Consider the following 27,856-nt stretch of genomic DNA (forward strand, 5'->3'; position numbering starts at 1 on the left):
GCACATTACGGTTACAGAAGGATCAAAGTGGCTCAACCAGCTTATTTCAACCTTTACATCCCAACCTCACAGAATGCATCTTCTCCACACTTTTCTCCATTCATTTCCCAAAATGTTGATGAGAGGAATTTGTTTCACAATCAAGAGCTACTTTAGTTGGTGATCATTTCCTTTCTTCTCATTAACTTTTACAAGTGATCCAAGGGTGATGTTGTAAGGGATAAGTTAAATGCTAGAGTCATTCTTTGGAGTTAAAGAACTAAGGAAAAAAGTATGGTATATTTGATTGTTCTGAGACCTTAAAAAAATAATAATGAAACAACCTCAACAGTTTTACCAGCAGAAAAGAAAGCCTACCTATAAGCTTAATCAAATGTTGAGAGGGGCACAAGGAAACAAGACAAAAAAAACAACAAAACAAATTTATGAAAAGACCAATCCCTGTCCTTTAATTCCTTTTGGATTATATACTTCAATGGCATCATAAAATTAACCATAAAAACAAAAACAAAAAAATTAGACCAACCGTTCATTAGATAATAAATAAACATAATTTAGTTTGGTTGTAATCTGCTACAGGTCCTATACTGCTCCTTCTGCTCATTAATATAAAATAACTTTTCCTTTCTCAGACTAATTTTCCCGAAACAAGCTTGCTGCTTTTTACAGCAAAATACAAGAGCCGCATTAGCAAATACAATTACCCTACACGCTATGCATTTTGAATAAATGAAAATACGTATATTAAACTAAGGCAGTGATAATTTGTGTTTTTCTGTTTGGTGTATTTATATTTGAAGGCTTTGAAAATCTAGTTTCAAATACAATCATGTGTCCACTCCATGGGTCACTTTCCTCTTTGTGTTTCCAGGTGTAAGAATGGCAAATTCAGTTAAAAAGCTAACTTCTTAGGAACTTCCCATGTGAAGCCAGGGCCAGGTTTGAAATGACCATAGATGCACGAGTCTTGATAGATGGGATTCTTTAGCTTGAGGTCTCTAAAGGACAGAAAAAAAAAAGGAAGAAAATTTACCAAATCAACAAGGCTTATGTAGTCAACTATAAAGGTACACTTTTCAATGGAATATCAAACATGCTTCAACCTTTAAAGGAACACAATTCTTTCAAGTTCTAGAATAACAAAAAGGAGAGTACAACTTGTCCCAATAATAAAAATTTTATCAACAAAGTATAATTAGCCTACTGTACTCGAAATTGTAGAATAATTCATCATCAAATTTGAAACTTGAGTTGACCAAAGTTTTAAATAAAAGACATTTTGAGCACAAAAATAATAAATATTTAAAATTAAATGATAAACAGCTCAACAGAACTCACTTCACAATCATTCCTGGACGGAGGTCAAAGTTTTCCCTAACAATTTTCAAGAGTTCATCTTCAGATTTCTTGCCAGTTCCATAAGAGAACACTGTGATTGAGAGAGGCTCTGCGATACCAATGGCATACGAGACTTGAACAAGAGCACGACGGCACAGTTTAGCAGCTACAAGAGACTTGGCAATCCACCTTGCTGCATAAGCACCAGATCTATCAACCTGAAAAGTGCCAGTCATGTTATTTAGGTTACAAGACATATGCACATTTTTTTTTTCCGGAACAAAATTATTGTTCTCTGTATTCTTAAAGATCAACAAATTGAAAAATTAATGACTAGTCTACGAAAAAGCCTTTGGAGGAAGGTTCATATCTATCAACCGTGACCCCTTCCAAGTGGTCACTGGAAGCTAGTAAACAGTGCAAACCTGCTGGCTGTCTGACCATTTTGTGCTGGCTACTAAGTAAGTGGTGATCAAAGACAAAATTTGGCTGGCTGAATAAAGTTGCTCAAATTAGTCAAAGAATGTTGGAAATCTCATTACAGTGAGTTTCAAATTTCAAAGTTTTTCAATGAACATGACCCCTGACCTGAGTTGCAATACACCATGCTTCCTGTGCTGCACAAGCATAATTCAATTCAATTGCCCGCTCTGTTCAGATCACACATCTATTACTTTTTCTAATGACAACCCTGCCCCTTTATCTCTTTAAAGTGACCCAAGGGACTTCAATAACGAGGTCAATACACCATCTGGCTAACAGGGAATGCAAATGTACACTAAAATGTCAGCTAGAGGACATGAAGAACAACTAAATGTAGAGCACAGAGAAGAGAGAAAATCACACCTAATTATGGAAGTTTTAGGGTTGTATCAATATGACAAACCTTAGTGTAGTCCTTTCCAGAGAAGGCACCACCACCATGTGCTCCCCATCCACCATATGTGTCTACAATGATCTTCCTTCCTGTCAGACCAGCATCACCCTGAGGACCTCCAATCACAAATGCACCAGAAGGTTGAAGATGGTAAATAGTACTATCATCAAGATATTTAGGAGGGACAACCTCCTGCAAACAAATAGAGGAAAAATTCATTTATTTTTCTCTGTTAGTCGCTCACTGGTTCTGCAATATTTGCTATTGATTTCCAGGTGTTTGGTCTTGTGCCAAGTTTAATTTCTCTGTGTCTGTTGCAAGTTTCTCATTAGTTATCAGCAAGCCACTGATCAGAATGTGGTTTAATAAACAGCTTTTTAAAAAACAGTAATTAATAAGTCAAATGATCAATTACAGGAATAAAAAGTTATCTCTGTTGTACAACCAATACACATGATAAAAGGTACCCTGTATCAATGAATTTTAACCCTTCAACTATAACCTGTATTATGATAGCCACTTTAAAAAAAGGCAATTTTAAGTAAACTGAGCCACACTGATGAACATGGGTACTTGACCAGGGATTCTCAATAAAATGCAAGGAGCTCCTTGTAAATTATCTATGTAAGAATTTTTTCACCAACATACATTGATGATTTTTTCCCTAAGCTGCTTCCTCTGTTCTTCCAATGTGATATCTGGTTCGTGCTGAGTGGAAATAACGATGGTATGAACCCTGAGAGGAATAGCTGCACCTCCTTCAAATTTATACTCTACAGTGACTTGAGTCTTAGAGTCGGGTCGTAGCCAGGACATAGATCCATCACGCCTCTTCTCTGCAAGCTTTCGGTTAAGGTTGTGCGCTAAGACCACTGTCAGAGGCATAAGTTCCTCTGTCTCATCAGTGGCATAGCCAAACATGAGACCTTGGTCACCAGCACCAATATCTTCCTCCTTTCTTCCCGTGTGGACACCCATAGCAATGTCAGGGCTTTGCTGTTCAAGGGCAACTAATACATTGCATGTCTTGAAATCAAAACCTGAAAACCAACAAACAAGTGTACTTCAGTGAAAAGATATTTAAAAAGATAAATATTCATTGTTATGAATTTGTCCGCAATCATTTATAAATAAGTTATATAGAAGTTAAACAAGAACAGACAACACAAACAGAAATTAAGTGATTATAACTTGTAATGGTAAGAATACAAATTAGGGCCAGAAAGTGTTAGTTTACTTTCATAACAAACATTCATACCTTTGTTCGAGTCGTCATAACCAATTTTCTTAATAGTATCACGAATAACCTTCTGATAATCCACAACAGCCTTGGATGTGATCTCGCCACACACAAGAATCATACCAGTCTTGGAAACAGTTTCTGTTCACACAAGGAAAGAAACCAACAACACTTGTTATATACCTATACTTTCACTCAACAAAATGAGCACCGTTATTGGTTGATTCTTAGTCATGTGCCCCTGATCAAATTCAAAAGTATCCTGACCAGGATACAATTGGGCAGTTGTTGCCCACATGCCGAATACAACAGCGTGTTTGTTTGGAGTATTGATGTTTCCCAAGACTAAGTCAAGGGAAACATCTGGACTCTCAAGAAAACAAAACTAACTGTTTCCCCTGGGACCATACATTAAGTGTTACCAATGCATGATAATTATTTTACTTCAGCAAAATATGAACCAGGACCCTGCAATCAACTTGCATGATTGCTCCCATCACTTCTGCCTCCAACAGGAGGCGAAGCCATATATGTTGTCAAGATGAGCAAGTGTAACAGCAGAATTCCAATCTTGACCCTGTTTTGACTTAATGTTTCCGTGTGCTACCTGTCATTTGTTTCTGATTATCTTGGTAGTTCAACATTTGCACTTGATACCCAGTTAAGTTCTCTCTTTTTGCAATTTCTAGCTCAAAACCACTAGCAAATTATGTTTTCAGTTCTTGCCTAGACACTACAAAAGACAGCAGAAGACAATAAATATCTCGCAATCATTTCAGGATTGCAGGCTATTAAAACAAAAGTTTCCTTTTAGAAATATCTTTATAAATAGTAGAAATTATGTGTGAAATGAATAGAGAGCATTTTACTGTTTCTGCAATTTATAAAGCTTCGAAGATATAGTCTTTTCAGTTTTTGCTGTGACATTTCAAAATGATGATCAACATCTCAAAATAATTTCACAATGGTATCCACCAGTGCACGCAATTTAAATTGAAACTTTTCCTTGCAGAAATATCTCAACAGATGTGATCTGCACATCATGGAAGCTTTGAGAACAAATTTTTCATTGAAAAGAGATCATTTTACTGTTTGAATCGGCAACTTTTGCCAAAATTGGTGAGTGAGCTAGCTCTGAAATATATCTTGAGTAATTCAATAGAATGATGGAAGGGAGGATCAGCAGAATGAAAGAAGATCTTAAGATGCACAATAATGGAATATCCTAAAATGTTGAATGCCTTTTTGTATTAAAAATCATAATGTATCATAACTCTTGTCATCCTTACTGTTATTGTAAATATTATTATTAGTTACTATTTAATTGGTAGTTGAATGTCAATTAGACAATACATTCTTGAATCATCTTTCTCTTGTGGAACAGTGTACTTATAAAAATGTGAAATGCAGCAGGGTTTCTGTTTTGCATGTGGAACAAATATTCTACAATACTACCTTCTAGGGTAAGGTAAGGCAAGGCAAGGCAAGGCAAGGTAACTTTATTTATACACAATATGTATAAAAGCTGAAAGCTTGTGGGGTCGTGTACAATAAATTACTTTGATATTAAAAAATAGATAAAATGTTTTTAACAAAAATTACAATACATTACTTAGATCAGTAGTTAAAATGAACTTTTACATTATATATCTATAAGACATAGAAAAACTAACTTAATTTCAATTATATACAAAATCGTTTTGTTCAAAACTAGCAGTCGAGGTGGATAATACGTTACATTTAGTGGCCTTAAAAAGATCAGAAGTTTTGAGCTTTTATACAAGGTTACAAAGGCTTGTGTCAGCAAGGTCAGTGTATCTGGAAGACAGCATATTCCTAAGGACAGTGCCACTGTATGCAACAGAGTCCTTCATAAAACAAGTGTTAAAACATGGTACCAGTAATGAATCGCATGCTCTCATTGAGTATAACAGATTACGTTTCTTCACAATACAGTTAGTTAGGGTGCTAGGCAGCCTTCCGTTATAAGCCTTATGCATGAATTTAAAAATAGCTAGTTTATAATAATAACGAATAATGAACCACTCTGCACGCTCCAGGACACCATGAGATGCCATATCTTTCAGTAAATTGAAAATAATTCTAGCTGCTCTGCAATGTAGCCTTTCTAAAAAATCTAAATTATCGGAGTTGCAACAGGCACCCCATAAAATAAGGCCATAATTCAAGCTGGGAAAGATAACCCTCAAATAAAAATCCTGTAACATTATTCTTGGCAGAAACCTTAGCTTTTTGAGTAAGCATAGTTTATTCACAAAGCTCTTCTTAAGTTCCAGTGTATGAAGGACCCAGCTGAGTTTATGGTCAACTGTCATCCCCAGTAAGCGTGTTTGATTACCCATTTGATAGTGTGTCCTCTGATGAAGATAGAAGAAATAGGCCCTATAGGGGTCTTTCTGCTGATGAGCATCGCTTTGCTTTTACCTAAGTGGGGTGTTAGCTTGTTAGTGAGACACCATGAATACAGCTCGTGCATTGCTAAGTTTAGTTGTGCAGTGGCTTCATCTGCTGATGTACCGATGCAATAAATGGTAGTGTCATCAGTAAACATATACACCAATCCTGACACTACAGATGTTGGCAAGTCATTCGTAAACATTGAGAAAAGCGTAGGTCCCAAAACTGACCCTTGCAGTATACTGTATGACACTGGAAGTATTCCTGAAGGAACACCATTTACAATTGTCACTTGCTGCCTGCCCTTTATACAACCTTTAGTTCTTTTCAATACAAAAAAAAAATTGTGTATATCAGTTGCCACGTCCAGTCTTTGAATGTCTATTTTGTGTTATTGAATAAAGGTAAACAGTTTGACCTGTAATATGAATTTAGTGAAGCCAATTTTGTAAACAATTACCACTCTACATGACCGCGTCACTATCTCGTGTTCAGTTATGGACATAGAATTTTATAATTTATTTCTCCAGCCGAGGGCATAACTTTCAGAAAACAGGCATAACTACCACAACGGGCTTTTTCTTGTTATTCTGGCGCAACTGGAAATAGAAATCCATTTCATACCGAAACAGGTCTTTCGAGATATGTGAAGTGCGAAATTTATGGTGATGCACTTAATGAATCAAAAAATCTGATCAGATTCGTACTTTCGCGATCGATTTGAAGTGCATCACCACAGTTGTGTCAAAATATTCACGATCTTTGTTTTAAGGCATAATAAAATTAAAATTAGGCGAATATGCGTAATCGTCATTTCTCCGAAATAAAATTAGTTACTACTAGCGTGCGTAAAAGTTTATAACGTGTCGTGTTTACATCTGAACCGGTTTAGCAAGAGTTGGACCAAGTTTTACGCAGGAGATACCAAAAAAAATACGACACAAAAAAACCGCAAAAAACGTAAACATAGAATGGACAATTTTCCTTTGGAAAGCATAAATTGTGAGAAAGTTAAAAAAGCTTCGGCATAGACTCATGCGATTTTCCCAAATATTGAACATATCTTATTACGCAATTTTACTTGGTCCCGGGAAACTACTGCCATGTGTATAGGAACGGTTGGCCACCAAAAGTACGCTTTTCCACGGAGACAAGAAATCGAGAAAACACAATAAATAAAGAGATCTTCAAACAACGAGGATTCGGTGTAATATGGGAAAGACCAACCGTAATTGATTACTTCGGGGAAATCAGTTCTTCTGACTTCATTCGCAAAAAGCTCTCCCCTTGCCTAAACAAGGCAAATCGTAGTTTATGAACGAAATTAGACATTTAACAAATTTCATTCAACAGCTGATGTTTCAATTCAGCTTTAGTGATCAGATTGGCCATCTCAAACTGGTGTGTTATCGGCAAGTTTCGACCGCCCAGCATTTCAAGCAGGTTCCGAGCTCTAGCACAACAACTAGTTGCGTACACTTTTTTTTTGTTAAAACAAAGCTAGCCCTGACCCACTCTTCCTTCACTTACCGCACGCGACTTTAGCATCAGGATCCTGTTCAAGATGAGCATCCAGGATAGCATCAGAAACCTGGTCGCAAATCTTGTCTACGAAGAAATAACACATGTCGGTCAAAATTGAAAGTTGAGGAGATGAACTTCTATGTCACGATGGGACATTTAATGGCAACCTGTGCAGAAAAGGACGAGAAGATGATGGGCAAAGAATTAAAACTTACCAGGATGTCCCTCACCAACGGACTCAGAGGTGAAGAGGAAAGTGTTGTTCTGTGTATCTGTGGTGTTCATCTTGAATCGCTTCGGTGAAGGAAAAATTGATTCTTCGCTAGAGTTCGCGTTATTTAAAGTTTGACTTATGCCAGCTTTCCACCCTTTCTTGTATAGTTTCTTGGTGACCGCCCGATTCCTCTGGTATACTGGAACTAGCTATCTGATTGGCCAAAACTGTCAGCATGAAAAATGATGTGAGACCTTTCTCCTTTTAGATCATTGGCGCACGTGAGTAGTGAATGACTGAGAGACAAATTTCACTAACATTAAAATTATTATTTCTGCAGAAATAGCCTCCGGAGGACAAAAAACATCGGCAATTTCTCTATTGAGGTCGTAAGCCATCTTGTTTACGATACTTTTGTTAGCTCTTTTTGAATAAAAAGCTAGGAATGTGCAGACCATTCATTAATTGCGAAACTTGCGGGATTTTCAGTGAAATTTGCATTGCGAAATAAATGTTGAGTGGATTCTTGTGTGACTTACAAAGTAATTTTACGATCGCAGGTAAAGTTACGTAAGGTCAGCTTTGTTCCACGGGGGCGACCTATCTTACATTCGAACATATTAGGCACAGACTGAAGGCTAACGCTTGAAATGTCTGCTGTGTGAGCTCTTTACAGAATTAACTACGTACCCACGCTGCAGCACCGGTAAAGACAGCCTAAGGACGATTCAATGTAGGTAGATGGTCATTTACTGCAGCTAGAAACGTGCCGCAGATTACCAATTATGGAAATCAATTTTTCTTCTACCTTGACTCTGCCAACGAGTTGTAGGAAGAGAGCACTCCCGAGGAGTCACCAATAAAAGGTCATTGAATAATTTCTAAGTCTCAATACCCTCTCCTATGTCTTAATAGTTTCTGACGCGGGACCAACTCACACCTTTTGCATTCAAGATATGACTTCGTTGAATGCATCTGTTCCCACTGCCCGAAAGTATCATCGAGACCTTCGAAGAATGGGTTATTCATTTTGCTGCGAGGTCGCTTGAATAAGAAAGAAGATGAATTCAGTCAGGTATAATTTTTATTTCAATGTGGTGTCATTTACGGTTTGCCTCGCAACGCAAACAGTCACAGTGTTGCGTGACATACAAAAGATAAAGTCTTTCCTTTGAGTTCTAACGTGGCTAAACTTCAGAATACCCCGCAACTCATTTACATGTGTCGGGAGGCTTTGAAGATCGAGGCATAACACAATAGACGCTATTCTTATTCAATGACACGCAACTCATTTACATGTGTCGGGAGGCTTTGAAGATCGAGGCATAACACAATAGACGCTATTCTTATTCAATGACATGTAAATAAGTTGCGGGGTATTCTGAAGTTGCTCCCGTTTCTGCGCAGTAAAGAGTAATTTATACGCAGACACATCACACTCGCTGAAATCGTAGAAGTACGCACAATGTAGAAGACGAACGTCTTGGCTCAATGATCTGATGCAGCATCCCAAAAAAAACATGAGAAGTCATGAAGGTTCGACTTCCGAGTCCCTCTTACTAGAAGCGTTCGGAACTTTTTTTTGTACCTATGCATTTTTAGTCACAGCTAATCCAAGGGTTAACGTCAAAATTCCGCTTTGAGTATGAAAATGTACATCTATAAATGACCGGTTCTTTGAATGTCTCTGTTCTGTTTGGGAGCCACTCTATGACAGTTACACCCACGATAGAAGCGACACCGAGAGCAACTCTAATTTTGAGCCCGCAATACTGTAGAATGTTTCAACATGGCGACCTCGAAAGGTGCGAACACATACAATCGTCAGAATTGGGAAAACGCGGCAAGTGACTTTGTTGTTCGTCTTATGTAATTTAGTTGTGAAGTATCTAGATAATAGCTGCTATAGGCTTTGATACCTAGATGTTTTCTGGTGGCTTCTGCGGTCAAGTGTGCTGATCATTAATTCACGTGCTTTCACGCTGCCATAAGTTTATGCATTATATGTGAACTTATTTCTTCACTATTTTACCCTAGTCCCTCTACCCGATCAAATCTACTTTATTCTCCTACATAAATTTTATTAATCGTCTTATCACCTCGTACTTATCAGTCACAAATAATATTTTCGAAAGTTCCTTCCCAGATCATGTTATCTTGGCAATTGCTCGAGTAGCATCTTTACTAACGTATCCTAAATGCCATGTCATTTCAGGAGTTTCCCATTCTTTGTCAAACATGTCTTGGCGATAATCCTTATGTGCGAATGGTTAAGTATCATTATCCTGTTTTTGGGATATAAGATTTAATGTTTTCATAAGGACTGTTGAATTTGTAATCAGGGCGACAATGTTGTGATCAAGGGAAAATCAAAGGGACATAACTAGGAGCAGATTGTATCTGATGGGGCGTATGACCATGACTTGTGATCTTGTGAAAACTAGATTAGGTTGTTTGAGTGGTTCGTACCCACAATGTTTGAGGAATGCCATATTGGTATTATAATGGCTGGTTCCTCCACTTCTGCTTTTGTTTCAACTGTACAGTTTCCACCTAATCATAGCTGTTGCAGCTAAATCAGTAGAAAATGGAGAGATCCTGATTTTCTGACAATAAAATATTTTAATCATTTTACTCTACTTTTAAGCTATTTTTTCATTGATTGACCCGCTCAGTACTTCATTACCTAGACAGTGAAAAATAATTCATTTGAGTTCAATATCTTCTTCTTGCTATTATTCACAGACAAGGGAAACATATGGCAGAGAATGTAAGGTGGGTTGAATTGATTGAGTATAGACAGAACTTAAATTCTTTGGTCAGAGAGGATTTTTATTATTTCAAATGTTTTGACCATTAACTCCTAAGATCTGATTGTCAATTCTCCCCTCTTACTGCTACACATTTCCTCGGTGTTAGATCAAGATGAAAACTTCTACCAGTTAAGTTTGAGTATTCTAATTACCTGTTTCGTGGTCTTTCCTGGATAATGTATGCAATTGGATATTATAAGGAGATGTTATTTGTCAATCACCTCTTGTAGTTATAGGGTTAAAAAAAAGGATAACAATGTATTTTTGCAGTTTCAAACAGTGTATGAGCTCAGTGCCTTTATTAGTTTAACCTCCACAATACTTTGTTGTTGTTTGTTCAGATATGTGCCCGACCATTCACAGTTTTTCGTTGGTGTCCTGGAGCACGAATGAGGTTTAAAAAGACAGAAGTCTGTCAGACATGTTCAAAGCTAAAGAATGTTTGTCAAACATGCTTACTTGATCTTGAATATGGTGAGTTTTGTTACAAAGGAAAGTGTTCATTGCAACTGTACATAGGAAATAGTGCTTCACTAATTGACTCAAGCTTTTGTACTTTAAAAACTGCTGACAACGAGGGTAAAGAAATCCTACAGTTTTGTGATGTCTTGGGATAAAATCACAGGTGAAATGTACTGTTTGATCATAAAGAGAGAGTTAGAGTTTATGAATGTTATATCTGTGCAAAGGATGTAAAGCCCATAAAGGAACCAATATGTCAAAGAGTTCCATTTATTGAAGTTCTGTAAGAGCTTGAGAGGCCATTAGCAATTGTCTTTACTAATCATAATGTGACATAGCCAGCAATTGCACAACAGAGTTTGACTTGCAAGTACTCTTTTGTTCACTGTGCTGCTTGTCAATTCAATGTTTCAGTTTTATTTAGACTAAACAAAGAAATATGACTGAAATGTAATTTTCAAATTTTTAAATTGAGGCATCAATTTTTGCAATAGTTTTTTCCCTTCTAATCCATGTCACACCAGGTTTGCCAGTACAAGTCAGGGACCATGCCCTTGGTATGAAAGATGATGTTCCAAAATCTGATGTTAATAAAGAGTATTACACTCAGAATGTAGAGAAAGAGGTATGTAGCTATAATTATTGAGATTTTTTATTTACTTGCTAATTTTTCCAGCTTGGCAATGATTTTCCTGTTAATGCAATGCAGAAATGTACAACTTACAACAACATTGTGTTAAATTTGGGAAAAGTGAGTTTATGCTTGTAATTTTGGTACAAGTATAGTCAGTTCTTATAGTGTAAACATGATTAAGTTTGAATTAATATTGTTGGAAAAACAAAATTAAATGTATTAGTGGGGAACACCTGAACTTGTTGAACTGTAATAAGGAATTTGAGGAAAATGACATCTTATTCTTCTTGTTCATAACCAGTGAACAAAGATAAAATTTGAATCTTTCACATAGAATCATAGTGATAAAGTTATGTTGATTCATCTTAAGTTAGCAAATTCAGATGGCACCACACCTGGTGGAACACTTGGTAAAGCCAATGCACCTAGTGACTTGCTATTGAAACTGGCCAGGACTACACCCTATTACAAAAGGAACAGACCTCACATCTGTTCCTTCTGGGTGAAGGGGGAGTGTAAGCGTGGAGATGAATGTCCATACAGGTACTGCTACTATTGAGATCTTGATAAAGTTGTGATGTTACATTCACCTCCAACTTTTCTTTAGTGTTCCCTTTGGAACTGCCTCTATCTATGTTGCTTGAACACTAACCACATCATAATGTTCAACTTTATAACTGACAGAGTCTCTGAGACATACAGACCACCCAACCACATTGTAATGTACCCTCTTTATGTATACCTGTTTTCAAAATCATTGCAATTTGTAAATATACATGAAATATATATATCTTTTGCTTTCTCATCAAAGAGACAATTTTTGACAAGAAAACAAAAGATATATTTATTTAATTAATATTTCCAATGATGCAATGTTTTTTATAAAAATGGGTGTATGTATGTGTATATAAATGATTATATGTACATATTTGATCATCTGTCTGATGATGCAGATCGCATAAGATAAACTCACAGTCAGAAAAAGTTGTCTTATTGATTAGTTCAACCTTCAGATATACCTTGCTCTGCAATCACATCAAGCACTATACTGCAGGCATAGATTATAACCAAGATTTATATATATATATATAGCTAGTTATTACATCTCTCTTGGCTTATTTCAGGCATGACATGCCCACAGACCCCAATGATCCTTTAGCTGATCAAAATATAAAGGATAGATACTATGGAATGAGTGATCCAGTAGCAACTCGGTTACTCAAACAGGCATCTTCAATGCCATCCCTTGAGCCTCCTTCTGACAAGTCCATCACTACTCTGTATGTAGGAGGATTAGAGGGAAAGGTAGAGGAGAGTGATTTAAGGTGAGTAAGTTGGTTGAGTTCACACCTGTTTCAGATTGAGAGTTAAACTGTAGAATGAACACATAACCATAACACAACAGGTGTTACTGTTACATTAGGAAAAATGTTTGGTCTACTAGCATTCCATCCAGAAATGATAGAACTTCACAGGAATAGTTGCTCTACACTATGGAAACCAGAAAAACATACCTCAAATCAAAGTATGGGTGCTTAACATAGCCAGAGAGTTCTGTAGATTATTGATGTGTTAAATATGAATACTATTTTCAGGGACTACTTTTACCAGTTTGGTGAGCTTCGATCCATAACAATGGTTCCAAGACAGAATTGTGCATTTGTCTGTTTCACTGCACGAGCATCTGCAGAAACAGCAGCAGAACGCTCTTTTAATAAACTTATCCTTAAAGGACGGCGACTGAAAATCATGTGGGGCAAGTCACAAGGACAGCAACCTGCCCCTGGAAAACAAGGAGGCTCTTCTCTAGCCCCAGTGCCAGGATTGCCTGGAGGTTGGTATTGTGTCATCCTCTTTATTATGTGTGTGTAGGAGATTTTCAAGATTTTGTTTAGCCTTTTCTTCACCCTTTAACTCCTTGAATAGCAATGCAACTGCTTGTGTTCAACTTTGAGCCCTTTGACTGCTAAGGTCTGAAAATTAACACTCAGCACTCTTTACCCTACTTTTCTTGTAACTTAAGCTTGAAGAATTTTTTGGTGGAATCACACAATATCTCCTATTTAATAGAAATCTTCCTTTTCATCACCTTTTTACAATAAGTGTTCAGATATGGTAAGGAGAAATTCCTCTTTGGTTGCTCCCAGGAGTGTAAAGGTTAGATTAAGGAAATTTCCTCCCTCCTGATCTGTTTTCTTCATTTTCTTTTTCAGCTCTTCCACCACCTCCTGCAGATGACAAAAGCCAAGCAAACTTTTTCAACCTCCCTCCATCCTCAGCACCACCAGCAGGTCCCCTCTCTGCAATACCACCCACCTTACCTCCTCCTCCTGGGGGGCTTCCAGGCATGCCTCCTCCTCCAATGGGGCACCCTTTACCCCCACCACCAGGTGGCTACCCACCCCCTCCTCCATTTGGTCATCCACCATTCAGACCACCTCCCATACCTTTTTATGGGGCACCACCCCCACCTCACATGCCTCCTCCTCCTAGACATGGTTTGCCACGCCTTCCACCTGGTCCTCCACCAATACACTATCCATCTCAGGATCCTCATCGTCTGGGTGCAGGGAAAAGTGGGGAAGGAGGTACTCGTCCACCAGCCCCAGCAGCTGCGAGCTCTTAGACTGCTTATCAAGAAAGTGTAACTACAGCTTAATTTGCACAGAACACAGTACCAGTATTTGGAACAGACCACAATGAAACAAGCTCTTTACAATTTAATGAAGTGTACATATATTTGTACACAGGGGACACTGGAACTTTGTTGAAGCATGTGATAGTACAGGAAGAGGTCTTTGAGTTATGAATGTAGTAGAATCTGATTCTTGTCCTTAAAGTAAGCATTTTAACAGTGTACTTTCTCAGTTATTCTCTTAAATTGTGAGAAAGAATACACAGAACTGTCAAGCAGCAAGAGTGAAGGTGTCATAGTTAAATTTCTTCCTGTGGCTGTTCTGCTTTCAAGGCTCCTTTTATGTGAATAGTAAAGGGCAGTTTAGGGTAACTCTGTAGCTTTCTTGATTAGCAAGAAATTGTTTTCATTTACAATTCTTACATTTGTGCGATTTTTTTCACTGGTTACTGCCAACTTTCAATTCTATGCATCATTTGTTAAAGTTTTTTAGCCAGGTGAAGTTGTTGAGGGATTAAAATATTCCATTAACTTTCAATTTCAGCTCTTTGCTTGACATTTGTATTGTAGGGTGTTGTTTTTAAAAAACTCAGTCAGTTCAAAGAAAGTTTTCCCTCATGAAGATTGTTCAGAAATGATTGGCTTTGTGCTACTTGTGGAACTGTTCACTAGGCAGTCCAATATTACTCTGCTGGAAAATTTTGCTTACATATTTATACACATATCTTGTTTTCCTAGTGTTTTATTTACTGGAAATCAACTGATGTGATTTTCAAAGTGTCTCATCTTTCCCTTCTGAAACAAAATCTTAACAAATCTCGTGAATGTAATCAGTTTTCAAAGACATTCAGATCAGTTTGTATCACAGCTATGTAGAACTACATAGAAAGCTTGTGTCATTTGAACTTGAAACCAAACTCCAGGTTATATTGTTTAAAACCTCACTGCACCCCAACCATTATAAATAGTGTGTCTTCAACATTATTGATATCAAGCACCTCACACTAAATGTCAATGCATGTTACAATGTTTTTTTGATAACGCCATTATTCTTACTTATCAAATCTTAAAAAATCCATGTTTTAGGAGGGGTTTTTTCCTGAAACCCACAAGCTATTTCAAGTTAATTCAAGTAATTGTACAATCAGAGAAATTCACTAAATACAAAATTTGTACTTTTTTGCAAAGTTTATTTAAATTCACACATTTTTCTGATTTGCAAACAATTCACTCTTTCCTGAAACCAACAAGCTATTTCAAGTTAATTCAAGTCAATGTACAATCAAAGAACTACACTAAATACAAAATTTGTACTTTTTTGTAAAGTTTGCTCAAATTCACATCTTTTTCTGACTGACAAACAATTTCACAGTTACATTTGTACATGAAACAAACAGGCAAATTTCCAGTGCCATGTGCAAGTTACTAGCCATAATGGTCAATACATGGAATTCACAATCATTTGCATTTTTCATACCCACTGATCACATTCAGTCAGTTCTCCGAAGACAACTGTTTATGAACATTTGAAGATGACAGCTAATGTACACTGTTGTTGTAAGCTAGTACATGGACCTCGCTCCTTCCTTTAAATCCTTTCACTAATTTGTAATTTACTCTACACTGACAAGCAACAAATCAATTTTCCTGGCACTGTGTTCATTCTGATCTTTGAGTTCAACATGATTATCATCTAGTCCTCAGCAGATTGTTTCTTACCATGCAGAGTGGTATATGCAAAGTGTTTTCCACAGTGCCAAATGGCCTGCATCAGTCTACTAAAACCTGTATCCTTTGGCTGAAAATCAAAAGCAAAGAGACAGCATTAGCCTCAACATGAAGTTGTTCCAAAATTTCACATATTGTATGGAACTCATTCATGATGACCAGCATGATTATTATTCTTTGATGTGCACAAAAATAAGCCTTCTTGGCCACACTCTTGATTGTCGATTATTTTGTTTTAATTTTTATATGTTGTAGAGGCCAGAAAAGCTAGTGAAGCTGGTGTACATGATAACAGAAGAATAGCAATTTGGCCAACCATTTACAAGAGAGGTCTATATCTACACCCTTTATCTGCTTGTTTTTTTGCTTTATCAGATTGTTTGTGAAACTTTTAGCAAGTTAACTTTAGTTTAATATGAAACTCAGAAAACTGTTAACACCAGGAATATTTCTGAAACGTTTCTAGGCTGCAAGGAAAAAGCCAGTCAGGTATGAGATAACAGTAGTTACTTAATGGTTTTGGTGCTTACCTATGTTCCCTAAAATGAATTTTTAACAATCTTTACACAATTGCCCTGTCAGAATCTAGCCTGAAAGCAGGCCCTCATTAATAGTGCTTGATCATGAGTGTTTCTTTGCCTACAGAAAAGTATGAGGCATTGAGCAGCAAAAGCTGGTGAGAGGTCTGCAAAGAGTCTAGCAGTGATAATGTGGAGCCAGACTCCTGCCCAAATGTGCATCTTGCAGCACTGACAATGAAGGCATTCTCTCTACCTAGTCATAATCAAGCCAAAGTCTTCATGGTTTTCTGAGACTTGCAGAGGTTACTTTCAATTGCTTATATTCCATGGGCTCATTTGTTGCCTGAACAAAAACAATGAAAGAAGGGCTACCATGTGGCACAGTAGTCAAAAATGTAAAAAGTTCTGTAAATTTACAATTGTTCTAATGTGTTATTGAAAGGAAAAATTAAAGGACAACATGGATGTACGTTCTGTTGTCCTAAAAGGGAAAAAATTATTCAGTTAAAAGGAGTATGATAATAATATTGTAATTACTAGTGGCTACATTCCATCTTTCTCACATTTTCTAATCCTCTGACAAGTTGATTCTTCATCACAACAATAAATTCTCTGTGACTAAGAACTCCATCATCTGAAATTGGACAAAAAGAAGGGATATGATCCTCTCAATAAACTCACTTTGACAAAATTTGCCACCAGAAGATTTAATCTTAGACATCTTTGCCTTGAGTAACAAGTTCAATCACATGAACTTACGCCTTAACATCAGTATGCACATTCTCTATAGTGTTCCCTTTACATTTCCTATCACTGAGTTGGAGAAATTCCTTAACAATAAAAGAATTCTCAGGTTGAGGATTATTTCTTTGATTGTTGTGACCTTAGTTTCTTATTCAATAGTGATACAGTGAGGAGTAATTGGATGCAAGTCACTTGAAGAGATTAAGGGGTTTAATTAACATTTGAATCGTTTCAAACTTGCATATTTTGCAAAGAAATTGCTGCAATTCAGGAGTTTTCTTTGTCCTGTTTCATTTGTCAATAACTGTATGAGAATACTCACATGTAAGGCAAAAGGTTTGATTAACTCTCTGTCAACTGGAGTAATGTTCAGTTTTGGGCAACATATTGTATTACTAAAATTGAATACAGTGGAACATACAGGGAAAAAAGAGTCTTGAATAAGGAGGTTCAGTCAAAAGAAAGGTGTGGTAACCAATAGCAAGAAAGGATCCATGGTACCATAAATGGATGGTACTTAGATGTGCTGTTTGTTTGTTTTTGTTTGTTTGTTTTTCTTTTTTTTTAATTAACATCATTCAATAACTGAAATGAATATTAAGACTATTGATTCTGTTGTAATGCTATTTACCATTTTCATCAAACATCTTGTATACAACATCAACCACATTATCACTCAAATTAACATCTGTCACTGTCTTCGCAACTTGCTTGAATGTTGCTGGAAAAAGAGGAAAATAACATTAACTGCCCTATGATGCCTGCCCCTTTATTTCACTGAGAGCAAATGTGAGAGAACTAGTTCTTATGGACTGTGAGGTCAATATGCTTGTACTTTGAAAAGCAGGTAATTTGGTGTTAACAACTGGGTTGAAAACGTAAATTAGCCACCGTAAAGAGTAAAAAAGCTGACGTTTCGAGCGTTAGCCCTTCATCATTAGCCACTCTTTACGGTGGCTAATTTACGTTTTCAACCCAGTTGTTAACACCAAATTACCTGCTTTACTCTCCCACCGACGCAGCACCACAGTTTCTTTAGAAACTTACCCCTTTATTCATTTGTACTTTGAAAAGCCTGATTAGCTAATATATTTAATATGTCTCATTCCATGTAGCTACAAGTGTTGGAAAAAAGGATTAATGTTACCAATTACAATTCAAACTGGTGATCTTTCTCATTAAGTATCCAACTGTTTTATCTCTTTCATCACAAATCAAACTCACAAGTAATGAGCTCTACACAAACCTGGATCAATAGCTTTGCCTGCTGCATTATGAAAACTCAAAGCCATATCTGCTTCAGAAATGTTTCTCATGAAGCTGAAGAATGCCAAGTAATCTTTGAATGTTATTCCCTGGTTAAAAAAAAAAGGAAGAAAAGAAAAAACAATTACCAGAGGCATGTGAGCTTAATAAGTATTTTCCTTTCCAGACCTTACCTGAGGATTTTCTTTAAAATATTTCTTTACTTTCCTCAGAATTTTCACCTTCTTCTTTTCATGGAAACTAGAGTAAGTAAGAAGCATGTCTGCAAACTCCCATTCTTTAATGCAGCCATTCTCAGGGTCATAGGAATTGAACTGCAAAAAGTCAAATGTACACAGTCAGGTATGATCAAGAATGATTTCAATAATAAGAAAAGTTTGAAAAAATTTATTTCGCAGAACTAATAACTTTGGCAAGCTGACTGCCCCAAAATAGAGATATGCCCACCATATGTCACATGACTTACTCCCAGGCCCCAGCAATGTATAGCAAACACATTTTCCACTTAACATACAACTTGTCCTGAGGAAAATAACACTTTTACCTCTAGATACATGACTTCTTGTTGTAAATTCTTTTGAAACTCTATAAATCTTTGCACAGTTAGCCTCTTCTTCAAATCTTTTCCAAAGAAGTATTCTTTGATACCACTGTTCACATGAGCAGATAGAACACTGCCTGTCACTACATGATCACGATGCCGCATCCCAGTTTGAGTCATGCTAAAAAGGATATTCTGAACCTGAAAATTAAACAGAAAGAATATCTTTATTGAAGTGTCTCAAACCAAATGAATGTATAGTATGCAAAGAGGTGCAAGTAAAGGTTTCAGTGCCATTCAATTCCTTTGAAATTGGATAAGTCAAGTTTGATAAACTGGGCAAAGTATTAAGTCTGAACTCTAATCATATTAAGACTTAATACATCACTTCCTTTTTCCTTGTGGAAAAAGATCATGCAATAAGGAGCAGATGAGGCAGATTGGAGTTTATGTAGCAGATTAATCCCTTAAACAGCCTGGTAAAAACATCTTACCCTGTTACTAAAAAAAACTCTAGTTCACATCTAATTATTGACATTCATTATCCAAGCAAATTCAAGTTTTACTGTTGGGATAACAACAGTAGCCCCACTGTTCCTCATATTAAAACTGTGAGTTGAAAACTTAAAATAATCCTTAAAAGGAGTACAAATATTGCCTTGTAGGCAGTCAAAAACAAATAAGCTAGCCTTTTTCTTCAAAATGTTTTAAACCAAGGGTAGGCAGAGTTTGTACTTTTAAAATTTGGAACTTGGCAGAATAGTCCTGTGACTTCATTGTTCCAGGTTTCTGATTTGGCACCTGTGTTTCTCTGACTAACCAAACATGCATTGGCCACAGTAAGTGAAAATGGGCATTATTATTGTTCTGTAGATTTGTTCAGGGCTAAAGGTGTCAATGTTAGAACAGATTCACCATTAGGTTCACTCTTCTTGCTGATTTCTAGTATGTTTTGTAAAAGTGCATATCAAGATTAAGTGTTGGTCCAGATGCACACAGAGGTACTTGTAACTTGTTGCCATGTTGATATGATATCCATTTACTAGGAGGTTCAGTTCTTTGCCATCAAATCCCTTTAATCTTTTCTGCTGTTCCAAACAGCATTACTAAATTAAAATGAATTAAAAACAATAGCAGCCCAATAATACTCCCTTGGGTACACCTGTGAAAACAGGATTAGGTTCAGACAGCACTCCCTTAAATTGCTCCCTGCTTCCAAAGGAACAAACAATCAGTAAACCAGTATTGATGCTCTAGACAAGTCAATGAACACTGCTCCTGTTGCTTTACTGCCATCCACTTCTTTCTAGATTAAGTCTGTAAAGAGAGTTACTGCCAATTCAGTTGAGTGATAAGACCTATAGCCAAACTGATCTTCGGAGAGATGGCCATTGCATTCAAGCTGCTTCATTACCTGCTTATACACCCTTCTCACCAAAACCTTTAACAAAGTAGGGAGAATTGATATCCGTCTGTAGTTGTCTATTTCTGCCAAAGCACCAGTCTTGAAGAGACAAATCACCTTGGTCACTTTCCGTTTGGTAGGGACAACTTCAGTTGCAAGAGATAAGTTGATAATAAAAGTCAAAGGCTTTGTTATGACTTCTGCTGCATCTTTAAGCAATCCAGAGGGGAGGTTACCTAAGCCAGTGGCTTTCTTCCATTTAACGTTTCTCAGCTCTCTGAGGATCTCTGCTTCTTTCACAGCTCTAAGAGGGAATTCCTCTTTACCTTGAGTGAGTTTTGTTCCACTAGGTATGCTCCAGATAAAGTCACAAAAGTTAACAGCATAAAATTTGTAAGAAACAAAATCAAGTACAAAGGGCTGAAAACAGATGGCAAGAGGTTCAATCTCCCCATTTTCCAACTGATTTCTGCTGTAAGTATCAAGCTGTAAGTCTCTAATGACTGTGCAGATGATGATTATGATAATAAAGGAAACAGCCAAGACTCAAAAAAGTAAACCATCACAAATCTCCTACCTTTTCAAATTCCTCCGGTGAAACTTCCCCATCTCCATTTAAATCAAACATTTGGAATGCAATTTCAAACATTCTGGGAGGTACTAAACAGAAAGAAAGAATACCATCTCTTATTTAGAAATGACACTAGCCTTTCAATAAAACTGGTACATAACTAACAAAAGTTTCAATCAATTTAAACAAAGCCAAAGAAAATTCCAGCGAACGTGTAAGATGAACTGAGAAAAGAAACAGTCAAAAAAGTATACTTCTGAGGAACAAGGACTACCCAAGAATTGGCACTTTAACCCTCTAAACTCCCAAAACATAAGTTTTCTCTACATTATCAATACAATAGCAAACAGACATACATGATAACACTGTTAGAAGAAAAATATAGTCAGAGAACGAAATAAGCCCATGTTCTCCCATCCTCAGGAAAACACTTTCCTGGCCCAAGTGTTCCGAAAGCTCTCCTTTATACTTGTGTTTCTGAAAAGTCAAAGCCAAAAAAATCACATTTTTGTGACTGTGAGAAGGAAATAAGGGGGAAGCAATGAAAAAAGGAGGAAGGGAGACATCCATGCATAGATTTTAGTACCCACTAGGTGAGTGACCGGCTGAGTGTAATTCCTGACTCTTCAGCCATAAAATATAAGAGTAAATTTTAAAAAATATATTTATGATATTGTATAATAAATATGATTTATCTGTTACTTCTTCCTAGCATTCTCCTCATTTGTCTATTAGTAATGTTGCAGAAGGTGGATAGTTGAAACTAAAAAAGGTTATAATTTTATATATAATAATATTGTTCTATCATATGAAGATGGAATCAAATACTGCATTTCCTCAAAGAAGCACCTAGGGCCTAATTAAAATTTTGGCTAAAGGGAGGGGCATTTATTGGAAGGAAGGCACTTAACCAGAAGAGGAACTTATTAAGAACAGATAACATACATGAGGGAACACTGCAAGATAGAAACAACTAAAATGGAAAAGAAACTATTCTCCTCTACTAATTCTGCTGTATTCAAAGCTTCAAAGTTATAAATTAAGTGGCAATAAAAACTGGTTTTCCTCACATCCCTATTGTTTAAGAAAATGAGAGAAGAGGGGGGAGGGGGTGGCTATTTGAGGAGAAAGCTTGTTTTAGAAATGGCCTAAAGGGTGGGTGCTTATTCAGGGAAGGGTACTTATAAAGGCATGGGCCCTTATTCAAAGAAATTACAGTATTCAATAAAAAGCTTTCTAGGTGATAATGTGAGACATGACTCGGTCAGTAATAAGATGAACTATTAATGCAGTGTTACTAGAAAACCAGAAAGAAAGAAAAGTGGGCAAGTAGACAGAGAGCCAGTTTGTGAGACAGACAGATAAATAGTCAGGTAGGCTGGCAGTTGAACAGGAAGACAAATGGAACATGGAAAAAGTTGAAATTTTGTTAAATATTTAAAAAAAACTATGGATCAACATTGTTAAGCTGGGATGTATACAATAACACAATCAGCTATCACTTGTCTAGGGCAATTATGTACCTCAGGATTAAATCTTTCATGTTCATCAAGTCCCAATCCTGAAACAAGTAATATGAATGAATAAATAGATATATGTAAAAATAAAATATTTCAAACATAAAGGGACAAAGGAATAAAAATCAACTGAATAATTTTAGAATTACTTAAAGCATAGGAAAAGCTACTTTGAGAAAAATAAGTACTACTAACTCAATAATACAATACTTGTTTGAGTTTAAGTTATGCAGGGAAATTATCATTAATAGCTTTCATTTAATGCCTTAAAGTTAAACCAGTCCAAGAATGAAGCAAAGGTTTTTTGGCACAATTTCTGCAAATCAAATTGCTTAGTGTCTACAATTTAAAGCACAACACAATAGAGATCAAGAATTACAAAATCCTTCTTTACCAGCAGGTTGTATTTTTCCTGGGGTCAATGATCTCACAAAATCCTCAGGTGTCATGAACACATCATTGTCCTCACCAATATGCACAACTTTTAGTGTTGCAAAGTATCTGAAAACCTTGTCTGGAGTGCTGTATTGTCTGATTCGATTTTCATACTCAATAATCTGAGGAACAAGGGAAAGACTTCACCACTTAACACATACCTTTCCCTGCTATCTAGATTCATAAGCCTTTTACTTTTAAATTCAAAGTTCCCCCATTAAACAATCAAAGTTAATCAAGGTGTGTAATAAGCACATGCCATCCTCCTCCACATGCAGGAGAGTATGCAGAATGACACTTTTCTATTGAGACTTGGAATGCAGTCACCCTCTTTGTTAACCATCTCTTTTTGGACCATACTAGTAATTTGAAAGCCAACTGGTTCACCTCCTGTCATTTTGTTTTTCACATATTTCATGTTACTGGTATGTTAAGAATAATGTGGTTTATTTGTTCTTTTGTTACATTGAGTTCCTAAAAACTAGCTACAATATGTGCACTTCTACTGAAAACATAGCAATCATGTCTACACTGATAAGACAGCTTTAGATTGAAGTTTGACGAGTGCCTTAACATATGTTTAAGGAAAAATTCGAGTGGAGTCTGGTATGATTATTGTTTTCCTATTACACAGTTTTAAATAAAACTTAAAACTACCCTCCCCATACCCTCCAACCAAAAAAAAAAAAGCCAAATGTGATACATTGCCTGCGCGTACAAATAATCGACTACTCCTTCGAAAATGTAATGCATTGTTAACTGTTTTTAGGAATAGTAAAAATATACGATGACCATTTTAAACACATACAAGTTAAATTTGGATCGAGGATAACATCAGTAAAACCAGTACTGGGAAGATGTCAAAAAAATCAAAAAGGTTTTTATTACCCTTCTCTCTTTAAATCCATGTTTATCCTTCTTCCGTTTACCTTCTGTCTCGTCCTCTCCCTTGTCTTGAGTTTCAACCACGTTTCTATCAGTTTTAAAATCAATAGGAAGATTTTTCCCTTCGGCACGAGCTTGATTGAGTCTCCTGAATAAAAAATACAGCGAACTAATCAGGCCGACAGATGATCCGATGATGAGCCCTATATTTCTCCGTTGTTTACGAAAACGTTCTTCTCTGCTTTCTTCCTGATGAGATTGTTGATTTTCCACAGCTGATGAACCAAAAAAGCTCGCAGAACATCTGGCGTTTTGATACAAGCGACCCCTACGAAGCTTGCAGTTACTGGATGTTGAAAAGCATTTCCGAACTAATGAAAGTTCGTTGAGTAAACTCCGCAAAACTAGGCGGGTACCCATCGTCATTGACTTGTGGCGATGAAAAGAGTCTCCAATTAAAAAGGAAGCTTTTTGTGGACAAATAACATACCAAACCGGCAGCAAGCAGGCGAAATAATTGCCAAAATTTTGCTGTGTTTTATTCTTCAATGAAGATGTCGGCTGGTGAGGGTTTGAAACCGCTGGCCTTAAATGAACATAAACACATCTAGCGAACACACCTAACTTCCGAAATTTACCCACATTTATTTCGGCAGTGGTTTTCCAAGTGCCATTTTACCTAATATTTTATTGTAAGCTTTACAGTTATTACTACCTTATATTACGACTTGCGGGAAAATGTCTAAACAAAGTAGTTTTAATCCCAGGGGGAGAGGTGTGGATAAACAACTTGTTCAATTTTGTCAATTTTAAATTTTACGAGACTAACATGCTTTTTCTTATCCAACATAACATGCTATGGAAGAAGATAAAATGAAAAAAATAATATGTTTGTTTTTCAATCATCGACAAAGAAAATGTCAAAAAAGAATAGAACACCATATAAGTATTTCCCTTGGGTAAAATCTTTCCAACCTACCCCTCCTACAGAATGTGCATATTTCATGTGATCAAGAAGGCGTTTGACATGGCAGGGACGTTGAGGCTCTCTCGATCTTCATCGATCGCTCTGTTTAGTTTTAAGGTAAATCACCGAAACCTAAAACCGTACTTTTTTTCCCTAAAATCCACTGCTATCTTTCTGTTTCCTGTCTGCTATGTATAAACTCTACCACTCTCTTATCAATTTGTGAAAATTATTTTACGTTGTCAACACCATTGAAAATGTGAATTCGAATATTCGAAATCTTTGTAGTACTTTTGGTCGTGAAGGTGATACTGTTATCCTTGCACGTGTGTGCATTTTTTCTTCAGGGAGCACGTCTAAATAAGAGCGTCTGGAATAAGATACCGAAGCACTGGATTTTCGTTTCTGCGCTATGTAGAAGCGGTAAGTTGACACTTGTTTGCCTTGCAGCTGTCGGAAGAATTGAAATCATTTTTATCGCCGAGAAATGGACTTGTGTCATTGAAGCCTCTTTATATTAAAATGGTATTTCTTACGGGGAAAAAAGGGAAATCGTAGCCTTGTTGATCGAGTACGTGCGAAGAATGTGATCATACCACTTGAACCGGTAGTTGTTTACGTAGTATTTCCTGCTGGCATATCATAACCCATTCTGGAGAGTAAATTTTTTAAGTATCTCTTATGAATACGAACTCCTTCTGTAATTCTTTCTGGTGGAAAAGGGTAAGTGATCAGTCCATGTAGTTATTTTAAAAGTGGTAGAACACAGGCAGATCACTCTAAGGGTGCGAAAAACAGGGCAAGCTCTTTAAATTTGTAAACAACAGCCTCTATTTGGCGCGAAAATAAATAAACATTAGCCTCCATTTGGTGCCTAAATATCTGACAACAATAACGATGAACGCACCTTGGATTGAGATGGTTAATAGCCAACTAGGCACATAGAGCGAAAGTGTCTATGACCACTATCATGTTTTATTAAATTTCATTAACATGAGTCCAAATTTGGAGCTTTTTTCAGCTCCACAACTGTTGGTGTGGTGCATTTCCATTTTAAGGTGACTCCTAATATAAGCTGATAGCCAGAGTTGAGTTATCACTAGAAATGCAATATTCAAAGTTGAAAGTTTAACAGATAAACAATAGCCTCCATTTGGCACAAAAATATACTAAACAATAGCCGCCATTTGGCATGGGAATGTGCTTGTGTGAGATCTGTTGCAAAATGCGAACAGTTTTCCAAGAGCAAAGTTAAAGAAAAACTGCAACCCTTAAAGAACTGATAATGTCAAGAACAAATATACAAACTTATAATCCATCAGTTATTGTTGCTTGCATGCAATTGGTCCAAATGCAGTACATGACCAAGTATTCCCAAGCTGAAACTGAGGAATATGCAGTGATATACCCCAAATAATATTCCCCAATTTCCCATCCTTACATCCATTATGATGATAGTCTTCTTTTAAGTTTTAATTCAAGATAAAAGAGTGCCAAGCTGTTGTTACAGGGACATTTTTTTTACACAAATTGGTACTTGAGATCACTGAAAAGTAAACATACCACACAGTAAACAGTACACTGTTTGTAAATATTTTGTCCTGTGCATTGCAAAAATATTTGATGGATCATGAACAAAGTAGTCTCCACTTAGCACTAAAAAATAATTGAATATTGGTCCAAGGACACAATCATTCCTCACACCTCACAGTCTTCCTTAAACTTCTCACTCAGCTAACTGTTTACATCTTGGACTGCATAATATCCATGGACAAATATCAGAGGATATTTTTGTACCAAGTAGAGGCTACTGTTTTTATATTTCAGCACCAAATGGGAAAATATGAGTGACCAAGATTGGGTGGTTGGTTTTAGTTTTGCAACTGATTGGCTTGGCCAGTCACACAAGTTTTCAGGACCAATCAAATAGGGAAGTAAAACAAATCCATTGCAATCCTGTATTACATTTGATACTCAATTGAAAATTGCTATATCCTCAGTCCAAGTTTTACTTCACTGTATGTTTGGGGCATGAGGGAAATGTACAATAAACTTATTTGAAAAAAGAAAAGTACAGCTGCACCTCGATTATCTGGACCTCAAATATTTAGTTTTTTTGATTATCCAGACTCACTTGTCTGGTCCCATTTTTTCATGCATATTTATTAGTCACATGTGATATCTGTAAAAATTCTTCCCCATCAAACAAAGCAAAGGTACTGAGACAATGTCAACACTATTTAATTAATCCAGTTGAAAAGAATGATACAATTAGTGGCATGAACAGACTGTAGCAGCTTGAAACAAACTACTTTGCATTTTAGGTTGCAAGATGTTGTTATCATAATACTTCTTTTAATAGGAAGATTTTGGCAATGGTGCACAATGATTTAAGAATGTGCTTTAATTCTAGCATAAAATTAATTGAATGTTATGAGGACAGTTTTAACTTTTGGCTCATGAATTTATATATTTGTTATTAACAGGATTATTCAACCCAGTTCCCACAAGTCCAAATAATTGAGCTTTAACAGTAAAAGGTTAAGATGCTGAACAAAGTGGATATATTTTCTGGTCACCCAAATGTTTTTTTCAACAGATAAGGTTTCTGTGGGTTTTAAAAGTGGTTTTCCCGTCATTTTACTTCCTTTACCATCAAGGAGGGAACAGTGTGAATTTGTTCTACGCCCACTGACGCACACAGTTAAAGACTTCTTGGAAAACATACAAAAAGAAGACAAGGGAATTGAAAGAGCTACAGTTTACAATGTAGATGGCTCTAGAATTTCTGGAAGCACAGGAGTTGATGTGTTACTGCAGTCTGATTTTAAAGTGGTTTTGAATGACAACTCATATTTTGTATCAGTACCAGATGAGAGTAAGTGCTATTTAGACACACTAAGGATTAATAATTATCATTATTATATTACAGAAAGTCGGTTTAGCCATCCTCACAATTAAGCCTTTTTTCTGTACTCAAGGAAACATCCTTCTCTACATATATAGCAGTGAGAATTGTAGTACCTCAACATGTATTTGGCACTGTTTTGCAGTAATTGCTTAGAGTTTGCTTAGGGTTAGGGTTAGGGGAATCTGAAAATGTTCCATATGTTTACTTCAG

General features: G+C 36.5%; 4 protein-coding genes across 6 annotated transcripts in view; 2 read left to right on the plus strand and 2 right to left on the minus strand.

The window, feature by feature from the left end:
* Positions 1–422: 422 nt before the first annotated feature.
* Positions 423–7,740, minus strand: LOC113666002 (S-adenosylmethionine synthase). The gene is made up of 7 exons (XM_089199921.1): positions 7,613–7,740; positions 7,404–7,481; positions 3,474–3,596; positions 2,864–3,255; positions 2,225–2,407; positions 1,339–1,556; positions 423–998 (listed from the first exon to the last, which is right to left on the minus strand). The coding sequence occupies exons 1-7, from the start codon at positions 7,680–7,682 to the stop codon at positions 893–895; spliced, it is 1,170 nt and encodes a 389-aa protein (XP_089056047.1). The 5' UTR covers positions 7,683–7,740; the 3' UTR covers positions 423–892.
* Positions 7,741–9,344: 1,604 nt separating this feature from the next.
* On the plus strand, positions 9,345–14,693 carry LOC113666058 (pre-mRNA-splicing factor RBM22). Its single transcript, XM_027181812.2, has 9 exons — positions 9,345–9,454; positions 9,827–9,880; positions 10,357–10,386; positions 10,766–10,898; positions 11,411–11,511; positions 11,891–12,063; positions 12,645–12,845; positions 13,116–13,354; positions 13,734–14,693. Exons 1-9 carry the CDS (start codon positions 9,401–9,403, stop codon positions 14,144–14,146), a joined length of 1,398 nt encoding a protein of 465 aa, XP_027037613.2. The 5' UTR covers positions 9,345–9,400; the 3' UTR covers positions 14,147–14,693.
* A 963-nt stretch (positions 14,694–15,656) lies between these two features.
* LOC113666060 (calcium uptake protein 1, mitochondrial) lies at positions 15,657–25,020 on the minus strand. 2 transcript variants are annotated; one of them, XR_016184879.1, is made up of 12 exons: positions 23,772–24,529; positions 22,843–23,005; positions 22,455–22,492; positions 21,288–21,408; positions 20,938–21,020; positions 18,959–19,156; positions 18,588–18,728; positions 18,395–18,503; positions 17,780–17,869; positions 16,968–17,038; positions 16,414–16,747; positions 15,657–15,953 (listed from the first exon to the last, which is right to left on the minus strand). XR_016184879.1 is itself a non-coding variant. In XM_089199920.1 (11 exons), exons 1-11 carry the CDS (start codon positions 24,192–24,194, stop codon positions 15,849–15,851), a joined length of 1,542 nt encoding a protein of 513 aa, XP_089056046.1. In that variant the 5' UTR covers positions 24,195–25,020; the 3' UTR covers positions 15,657–15,848. The 2 variants fall into 2 exon arrangements, 1 of the variants encoding a protein (XP_089056046.1); XM_089199920.1 differs by lacking the exon at positions 16,414–16,747 and having other exon boundaries at positions 23,772–25,020.
* LOC113666059 (calcium uniporter protein, mitochondrial) overlaps positions 24,759–27,856 on the plus strand; it is a 6,209-nt gene continuing 3,111 nt past the window's right edge. Inside the window, exons 1-3 of one of the 2 annotated variants that reach the window (XM_027181815.2) lie at positions 24,759–24,852; positions 25,083–25,158; positions 26,563–27,613. In XM_027181815.2, coding sequence (XP_027037616.1) covers positions 27,319–27,613 — 295 coding nt within the window. In that variant the 5' untranslated portion in view covers positions 24,759–24,852; positions 25,083–25,158; positions 26,563–27,318. The remainder of the gene's footprint in view (positions 24,853–25,082; positions 25,159–26,562; positions 27,614–27,856) is intronic. The other variant, XM_027181814.2, reaches the window with a different exon arrangement.

This window comes from Pocillopora damicornis, chromosome 3 (genome assembly GCF_964200805.1).
Source record: "Pocillopora damicornis chromosome 3, jaPocDami1.2, whole genome shotgun sequence".
NCBI classification, from domain to species: domain Eukaryota; kingdom Metazoa; phylum Cnidaria; class Anthozoa; order Scleractinia; family Pocilloporidae; genus Pocillopora; species Pocillopora damicornis.

Excerpts from the sequence above, each read along its gene's own strand:
- LOC113666002 (XM_089199921.1), bottom strand. The coding sequence starts at position 7,682 with ATGAACACCACAGATACACAGAACAACACTTTCCTCTTCACCTCTGAG. Across the intron at positions 7,482-7,612 it reads CGTTGGTGAGGGACATCCTG|ACAAGATTTGCGACCAGGTT; the intron begins GTAAGTTTTAAT and ends ATTTCTTCGTAG. Across the intron at positions 1,557-2,224 it reads CTGGAAAGGACTACACTAAG|GTTGATAGATCTGGTGCTTA; the intron begins GTTTGTCATATT and ends GGCACTTTTCAG.
- LOC113666058 (XM_027181812.2), top strand. The coding sequence starts at position 9,401 with ATGGCGACCTCGAAAGGTGCGAACACATACAATCGTCAGAATTGGGAA. Across the intron at positions 10,387-10,765 it reads CATATGGCAGAGAATGTAAG|ATATGTGCCCGACCATTCAC; the intron begins GTGGGTTGAATT and ends TTGTTTGTTCAG. Across the intron at positions 12,064-12,644 it reads GGAGATGAATGTCCATACAG|GCATGACATGCCCACAGACC; the intron begins GTACTGCTACTA and ends GGCTTATTTCAG.
- LOC113666060 (XM_089199920.1), bottom strand. The coding sequence starts at position 24,194 with ATGACGATGGGTACCCGCCTAGTTTTGCGGAGTTTACTCAACGAACTT. Across the intron at positions 22,493-22,842 it reads AGGAAAAATACAACCTGCTG|GATTGGGACTTGATGAACAT; the intron begins GTAAAGAAGGAT and ends TACTTGTTTCAG. Across the intron at positions 21,021-21,287 it reads TCTTCTAACAGTGTTATCAT|TACCTCCCAGAATGTTTGAA; the intron begins GTATGTCTGTTT and ends CTTTCTGTTTAG.